Source organism: Canis lupus, chromosome 6 (assembly GCF_048164855.1).
Source record: "Canis lupus baileyi chromosome 6, mCanLup2.hap1, whole genome shotgun sequence".
Taxonomy (NCBI): Eukaryota; Metazoa; Chordata; class Mammalia; order Carnivora; family Canidae; genus Canis; species Canis lupus.
In genome coordinates this window covers 7577200-7585507 of record NC_132843.1, presented here as the reverse complement: position 1 = coordinate 7585507, position 8308 = coordinate 7577200, and the positions used below count along the sequence as shown (strand labels likewise).

General features: G+C 49.7%; 1 protein-coding gene across 5 annotated transcripts in view; it reads left to right on the top strand.

Moving 5' to 3' along the window:
- The first annotated feature begins 443 nt into the window (after window positions 1–443).
- Window positions 444–8308, top strand: part of PTPRM (protein tyrosine phosphatase receptor type M) — a 779952-nt gene continuing 772087 nt past the window's right edge. For all 5 annotated transcript variants that reach the window (XM_072828757.1, XM_072828756.1, XM_072828755.1 and 2 more), the window contains exon 1: window positions 444–1326. In XM_072828757.1, the coding sequence (XP_072684858.1) occupies window positions 1254–1326 (73 nt within the window). In that variant the 5' untranslated portion in view covers window positions 444–1253. The remainder of the gene's footprint in view (window positions 1327–8308) is intronic.

The window sequence follows — 8308 nt, the reverse complement described above, 5'->3', positions numbered from 1 at the left end:
GGGGGCGTGCGTGCTGCGACCTCCCTTCGGTCACTCGGATTTCATCTCTTTTCGAGCCCCTCAATGCGTTGGCTCAGCGAGGAGTGGCGTGTGCACTGTTTGGGGCTGGCTCCGTGTGCTTATTCTGGGGGGGATGGAAGAACCTTGTGGTTGATTGATACTAATTCAGTAATTGGACAAAACGACCTCTTTGCTGAAGCATCCGTAAATGAATAAAAGAGTGGTCCCGAGCACAAAGTGGCAAATTACACATTTCGAGACGTGGCGTGATGCACCCCGCAGCCCCCTCCTCAGCGCCCCCGACACGGACGCCGCGGCCCGGCCCGCTCCGGCCTCGCCACGCCCGGCGGCGCGGGTCCGAGCAGGGGCGGGTCCTGCAAACTACGAGCGGCCCGTGGCCCGGGACAAACTTCTGGCGGAGGCGCAGCCCTGGCGCGGCCCGCCGGCCGGAGCCAGGCGCAGGGCAGACGCCGCGGCCGGGGAGGCGGGAGCGGGTGCGAGCCGTGCGGCAGCTCCTCTCCGCGGGGGCCGCGCCGCACCGGGACGGCGGGGGCGGCGGGGGCGCGGGGGCAGCGGGGGCGCGGGGCGCGGGCGGCCGCCCCGGCCGAGCTCCCTCCCGAGCTCCCTCCCGGAGGCGGCGGCGGCCGAGCGCCGGGGCGCGGGCGGCGGGCGGCGGGCGGCGGGGCCGGGCGCTCACGCCCTCTAGCGGGCCGCGGCGGCGCCGGGCGGCCGTGACGTGGGCGCTCCCTCCAGCCGGCCTGCGGGGCACCGCCAGTCAGTCGGGGAGCAGGAGCCCCGCGCGCAGCCGGCGCGGGCTCGGCCAGCGGCCAGCGGCGCCCCCGGGGCTGCGCTCGCGGCTGGCGGCGACCGGGCTGCGGGCGGGACGCGCGCGCCCCCCGCCACCGCCACGGCCGGCGCCGGCGCCTCGGGTCCCGAGCAGGGGAAGGAGAGCGGCGGCGGGTGCAGGCGCCGGCTCGGCACGGAGGGCGGCTCTGGGCTCCGCGGGCGCGCCCTCCGCTGCCTCTCGCGGCCGCGCGGGCTGCGAGCGGGGCCGGCGGCCGGGGAGCGGGACCCGGGCCCTTCGCCCCCGCCCCCGCCCCCGCCCCGGGCGCTGCCGGAGTTCGGACTCGGGCAAGTGCGGGCGCCGCGGGGCTCGGGCTGTGCTTGCGGCTGCGCAGCTTCGCCCGTGGCCGCCCGGAGCCCCGAGCCCCGTCCGCCCTCCGCCCCCGCCCGCCCCGCGCGCCCCGGGCAGCATGACGACACTTGGGACCTGCCTGGCCACTTTGGCCGGACTTTTGCTAACTGCGGCGGGGGAGACGTTTTCAGGTAAGCGGGGACGCCGGCAGCTCCGGGCCTGGGGAGTCCGCGGCGGGCAGCGGGGCGCGAGCCGGGGCGGGCGGGCAGCCGGGGCGGGCGGGCGGGCAGCCGGGGCGGGCGAGCGCCGAGCGCTGGCCGCGGAGCCCCGACCCCCGCCCCCCGCCCCGTCGCCGCCCGGCCGCGGCCTGGGCTCGTGCTGGGGGCGGGCTCCGCCGCCGCGAGTCCCCGCCGGCCCCGAGAGCACCCGCGGAAAACTTTGCTCGAAGTTGGGCGCCGCAGCCCGGGGCCGCCGGGCGTGGGCGCTGCGCGATGCCTCCGACCCGGAGCAGCGGCCAGGCCGGGCCGTGGGTGTCCGAGTGCGCCCGCGGGCTCGCCCAGACCCGCTCCGGCTGCGGCGGGGGCGGAGGACGCCCGGCGCCCGGCGCTCCCCCCCAACCCCCAACCCCCGGACCCCGGACCCCGGACCCCGGACCCCGGACGGTCGCACGGCGGCTCCGCGGAGCCCGGGCGGGCGCTCCTCGTCGGTCCCAGCGGGAGGACCGGCGGCCCGGGAGGGAGCGTCCGGGCTCCCGGGCTCCCAGGCTCCCAGGCCCCGGGCCCGCGCGGCCTGGCGCTGCCCCGGCCCCGCGACTCGCCCTCGGCCCGCAGCCGAGCGCCGGGGCCGGTGGCAACTTGTCAGCCCAGCGCGGCCGCCCGCGGGCCCGGGGGGGAAGGAAGGGGCCGTGCGTGCCGCGGGGGTCGGTAGGCGCGTGTGCTGGCGCGGGGGCGTGCGGGGCCCGGAGCGGCCCCTCGGCCCGACCACCTGTGGACCCCAGGGTGGGGGTCGGGGTGCGGCCCAGCGCCGCGCGGTCTGGATTGTCGTCGGTACCCGGAACACTCCAAGTGGATGCGGGCGTGCACATTTGCACACTTTCACACACACACACACACACACACAGTTCATTAAGGTCCACGTGTAACGGTGAACTAGGATTCCTGTTTTTATTTTAATAAAACCCGCACGCTTTGGCCATGAACTTGGGTTGCAAAGTAGATTTCTGTGTTTATTAGGGAGGAATGAGTAAGTTGGACCTTTAAAATTATTTGCTTGTTTGTTTGTTTATTTATTTATCTATGAAGGGGTTTTCACTGACTGCAAAATGCATAATCTACACATTGGAGATCTTTGGCTGACTGGCCTGGGGAAACCTACATTTTTACTTTCTTGGAGTCCCAGGTACACACAGGCGCAGATGCTGGCGTTACTGTGTGTTGCTGAGCTGCAGGACCTTTGACCACAGCTGGCCGCAAAGATGAAAATGAGATTGTGGTTGGCAGATTGCTCTGTACTGTGAAATGCAAACTGTCAACTTCAATAAAGAAATGCCCTTTCCCTAAGTTTAATATTTCCTTAACTGTCTGGTAATTGCACGTGCTCCGGAGGACTTAAAACGAGACACTGCTGTCTGCTATAAAATTGATGCAGATTTTGGCCTCCGTTCGTTCTTATTGACAAATTATGGGATAGATTCCCCGGTTTTTAGAGCCTTGTAACTCATTAGTGTTGGAAGCCAAATATGAGGGCCTTAGTGATGGTTTTCTTTTTATTAAGATTCATGACTCCCTGCCTGGGAATTGTTTAAAGTTAAGCCTGTCAAATAGCGTTTGGATGGATTTTTAAGTTGTGTGCACGGGGATGGAAACAAATATTTATGGAGCTTATTTAAAGCATCAGCCCTTCATCATTAAAAAGGATTTCAGCATTAGGTAGTACTGACCTATGTCCTTGTTAAAGCTGAATTAAACTGTCAAACTCAAAGAGACTTTTACCAAAATTTTGCCGTGATTTTTTTTCGGAGAAAATGGATCATCCTATTTGTTATTATAGCATTAACTGGGGTGTGCTTTCTAGTTATCCTAGTATGTTAGTGGCTAAAGGGGGAATGAGCAGTGTCTAAGAGATTGCGGAGAAATGTTGAAATTGTAAATGTTTGAAGTTGGTAAATTTTCTGTGCAACAAACGATCAGACATGTTGCTGTGCATTATGTTTTTTTTCCCCCCTCCACTTTGCATTTTAGATAGCCTACGAGTGGGGCTCTTAATGCTTTGGAAAAGACAGTTTCTTTGTGTATGTTGGGAAAGTTATGAGTGACGTTATGAGTGACGTTGATACTTTTCTTTTTGAGGATTCTTCTGGAAATTGTAATAATTGGCTGCTTTTCACGTGACACACTTGATGATAATCAATTTTAGAGATAGAGGAGATAGATTGCAAGCTCCTTGAAGGCAAAACCAATATCTTTTTCCTTCTTGGTCCCCCTTAAAATACTTAGCATGAAGCCTTAGATCAAACAGGCAATCACAGTGTGTTGAATAAAATGGGAATGTGAATGCTGATCATTTTGCAAACACTCATGCTGTACCTGAATTACCTGACACAGAAGGGAAGGAGAGGGATAATTGTAGGAAGTTAGACTTCAGGGGGCATTTCCCTAAGTTTGAAATGGGGTCTCTCCTTAGGCCACCCAGTGACCTAAATCATGAGATTTTTATGTGTTCAGTGGTGAGTTTTTTTTGCGTGTGTGTGACTTAAGATTTATACACACGGGAGTTTGCTCTTCTCCCTTCTGCAGTGCTCTCAATCTCCTGTCTTCTTTGAGAGGGGTTTGGAATTTATGTAGTTATTAATCAGTCATTCCTGGAAATGGACTATGGGGAGTTTGGATTCCAGAGATCAGAAATAGAATGCTAAACTTATTGGGAAAAAAAAAAGATTTTTGTGGTTCATGTCAACTTTATTCACTGTAAAGATTCCATTTTAAAAATTGTTTTCCATCTTTACGATTTCTAATTTGTTAATATCCTGGGAATTTCTAATGCCCGTATTCTTATTGGAGTCTTACTTTCTGCCTTCTAGGCTTTTAATGGTCGTTAAAAATAACTTTTATAAAGAGGAATCGAGTCAGACTCAAGGAAGTTAAAATCATTTCACTTTTGCTTGAAATTCTCTTTTCCATGGTGAGAAGCCAAAAACTGACAAGTCATTCCTCTTTGACCCAGTTTCTTAAAAGCTGACTTGTAATACATATTATCCGACAAAGTGTTTAGTTGTACATTATAATGGATCTGATGTGTTAAGGTCTCTTAAGCAAACTTTGGTTTGCAGAGATAGAAATAGAAACAGATTTGGCCCTGTTTCTTCTACAGTATTTGGAATAAATTAAGCTTTAACATAACCTTGTGAATTTGGGACTCTTGTGGAAAAATTATTTAAAAAATACTCTTTAAGGATATTTGTGAGAAAACGGGCAACATTGGAATAAAGTCTATAGTTTAGTTGGTGTTTAATTTCTTAATTTTGGGAATTCTGTGAGGGTTATGTCAGTTGTAGATGTTAGGGAAAGGTGGGTAAAGCTTGAAATCTGTACTATTTTATGCAACTTTTCTGGTAAGTGTAGATTATTTTAAAATGCAAAATATTAAAGTACCCTTTACAAAGAATGGGAATAGATTTGTTTAGCAGTGTCATTTATTTTTCTTTTTCAGATAACTATAGTCATGACATTTTACATTTTTATGGTGCTTTAACTAGACTGATAATTCATGTGAGCAAATACTTCAAATTTAAATCAGTGAGCATGAAAGAAATATGCCAAGAAATTACTATAACATTTTTAGTGTTATGTGTATGTAGGAAAGTATTTATTGCTTGAGTGTAATAAACTGTTCTGATCTGGAAAACTACAGATTTTAGTCTCCCATGTTTCCAAAGCGTTATTATGCAGTTTTTTAGAAGTGAACTTACTTACATATCGTGATATATGAGTGTGTCAATAACTTGTGTAATTCTAACAGAACTTTCCTTAATGAACAAATAATCTGATTTTTTGCCTTCAGAATGTATAAATCCTTGATGAAAGAAGCATAGCCTTTGGTTTTGGCAAAAATTGGTTTTAGAACTGAAGTGTTTCTGTGACAATTATATAGAAGTTGGTGGCTTTCTTTGATTTTTTTGCATGAATGTTCTATAACATAGGACATTCTAGGAGCTGATGGGCTTTCTGTGTATATTTTAGTAGGGGAACTGTGTTTTGAACTGAGTATTGCTTCCTTTCACTTTTTGTTTTGGGATTCATGAAATTTTCTAGAAGGAGTATGTATCAATTAAATATCAGAAAACATAGGTCTCAGCTGGGGGTCAGGCATGTTAATAAGCAGTTACGTTTTTTTTTTTTTTTTTTTTTTGGCAGTATAACATTTTTCTTAAGGGTGTTGTCTACCACACTCTGCTCTTTAGTTTAATTCTGAGGTTCCTGTCTTTGAAAACCAACTTTCCCACAAACTTTAAGTTTCATATCTCAGTTACTATCTTTATGAATATAACACATTAATAAGTTTATTTTGTAAGTGAGAAAGGACTTAACTAACGTGTTTCACACTCACTAGTGAAACATTTAAAAAAATGCAAAATAATATAAACCTCCCTTCACAAGACAATGCAGCTTCTTGGGTTCCTGAAATATTGCTAAAATACTGCTGTGGTTTCCAGTTTAGTCATCAGGAAGCTTGAGCTTGCTCTGTAGCTCTGAAAAACTCAACAGAGGAAAATAAGTAGAGCTGGTGTTGGGTGGGGAGCAGGAAAGCTTTAGTCACCAACCTTGGGAGTCCGTAGTACCCCCCACCGTGGAATGGAAGTATGTAAGAGACCAATAAAAGAAAACAGGCATGAGAAGAAAAGTGTTAGGAGCTCAGGCATCAGTGATGTGAATTCTGGAGGTCCTAGCAGTGGAGAGTTGTCACTGCCCTTATACTCTCTTTGCTTTTAAAGAATGGAACTTATGGAAAAGAAAGGGGAGGTATTCAAAAGAGTGACAAGTGTATACATAGGTTGTGCTGACATCTTGCAGGTGAGTGGCTTTAGGTGGCCTTGGGGAGGGCCTGGAGATGTTGAGTCCTTGTTGAGTGCAAACTGTGTTTAGACCTGTGCTTCGTGGGACACCTGCGGGGCTCAGTGGTTGAATGTTTGCCTTGGGCTCAGGCCCTGATCCTGGAGTCCTGGGATTGAGCCCCATATTGGGCTCCCTGCAGGGAGTCTGCTGCTTCTTCTGCCCTTGTCTCTGCCTCTCTCTCTCTCTCTCTCTGTGTGTGTGTGTGTGTGTGTCCTCTCATGAATAAATAAATACAAATCTTAAAAAAAAAAAAAAAAAAAGACTTGTGTTTCTTAAAACTTACTGTGCCCAAGGATCACCTGGAGTGTCCCTTCTAGCTGTTGATTTCTGGGGTGGACCGATGGTGATTCTGGAGAGAAAGGTTCATGGTGGGTCTCATAGCATCCCCAGGGAATCCTGGTTTGTGGCCATGGTTTGAGAAATGTTGATCTAAAAGAGTACTTCTTAAAGTGTTATCCTTGGACCAGAAGCATGAGCATCACTTGGGCACTTATTAAACATGCCTACTCTGCATCCCCCTCCCCCCGCCTGCAGACCTACTGAATCTGGAGGATGGGTAAGGGGGAGCTGGCTGCTGTCTGTGTTGGAACAAGCCCTCGAGGCCACTGTGATGCTCACTAGAACTACTTTTCCCGAAAGAACTGGGATCCTTATTCTGTGTATCAGCCTCCCTTGGATGAGAGTTGAAAGAGAACCAGGGGTAAAAATAGAATTCACATTCATACACTTATTAGCCTCCTGATGAACACAGCCAAAATTATGAACAGGCTGATGCTATGACTCTCAGCCTGTTAGGTGAAACCGCCAGTGTGACATTTCAAATAATAGTCTTATCTAGGGAAGATATTGGATCCAGCCGGTTGTAAAACTTAAATAGAAAAAGTTTTCTATAATTTTACTTACCACAACATAAAGTTTTAATTAAATTTTGCAGTAATGATGAGCCTTTGGAAATTTCTCTGGGTAGATATTGTGTATAGAAGATACTTGTTTTGTTGTAATAAGTGCATAGTCCAATGTGCCTACAAAATAATGCCTTGAGTTCAAATAAATATTTATTGAGCACTTCTTGTTTGTAAAGCCCCTTTCTAGGGGAGCGCTTGGGTGGTAGTAGGCAATGATAAGAAAGATACAGTTACCAAGTCTTTGTCCATTTATTAAAAGTTTCAAAATCCACTGACTTAGAAACAAGGGCTTTCTGAGGAGAGAGCTAGAAATTAATGTACATAAAATTTGGAATTTTAATGTGGAAATGTGAAACTGGAGGTTTCACATTTTTGGAAATGAACTCAGACTTCCTGATAGAAAATAAAAGATTTTCAATTGTACATCTCTTCAGTGTACTGCTAGCACATGTCCTAAAATAGAGCCTTGCATTTCTGTTATCCACAAAAGACAGCCATTGGCATGTCTGTCATTTAACACCCCAGGTAAAGAAAAGCGATCCTGACGTTACTGAACAGATTTATCTTGAAAACATTGTCGCCAGACTTTGAAAGAATCAAGGCGCCGAGTGCTTCCCACGAGGCAGGCTGGCCTGCTCCCCGCTCCTCCTGCTGCGATCCAGCTGATCACTAGGTGTAGCTGCTTCCTTAAACCCACCTGCCTGCTACAGGAGGGGCCCAGCCTTGCCCACCGAAGGCTTTAGCACTCATCTGCTTAAGACCCGAGGAAGGCATGCTCTTTATTTAATGCATCTTCATCTGCTTTTCCATGCTTCTGACTCTTCTCCGTAAAATTAAACTCTTTAGTGGAAGGTGTAGTTCCAGGAGGTTCAGCACTGACCCAAAGACAGCTTGAAACTTATCTGGGATTATCTTTCTCGTTTTTTTCCTCTTTTTTTTTTTTTTTGCTCTGTCTGTTGTTGCTATTTCTGTATACAGCAGTGGAGCTAGAAGTAGTAGTATATATCTGCCAACTAAGTAAGAGTTCATGTTAACTTCTGGGCCCTTCTCGATCAGGCCTTTTAGCAAGAGGCCCCAAAAGGCAGTGGGATGGATGGCCAGGGGCAGGTGTATAACATGGATAGGAAGCAGCCTGTGTACTGTGCTTACCTCTGCAA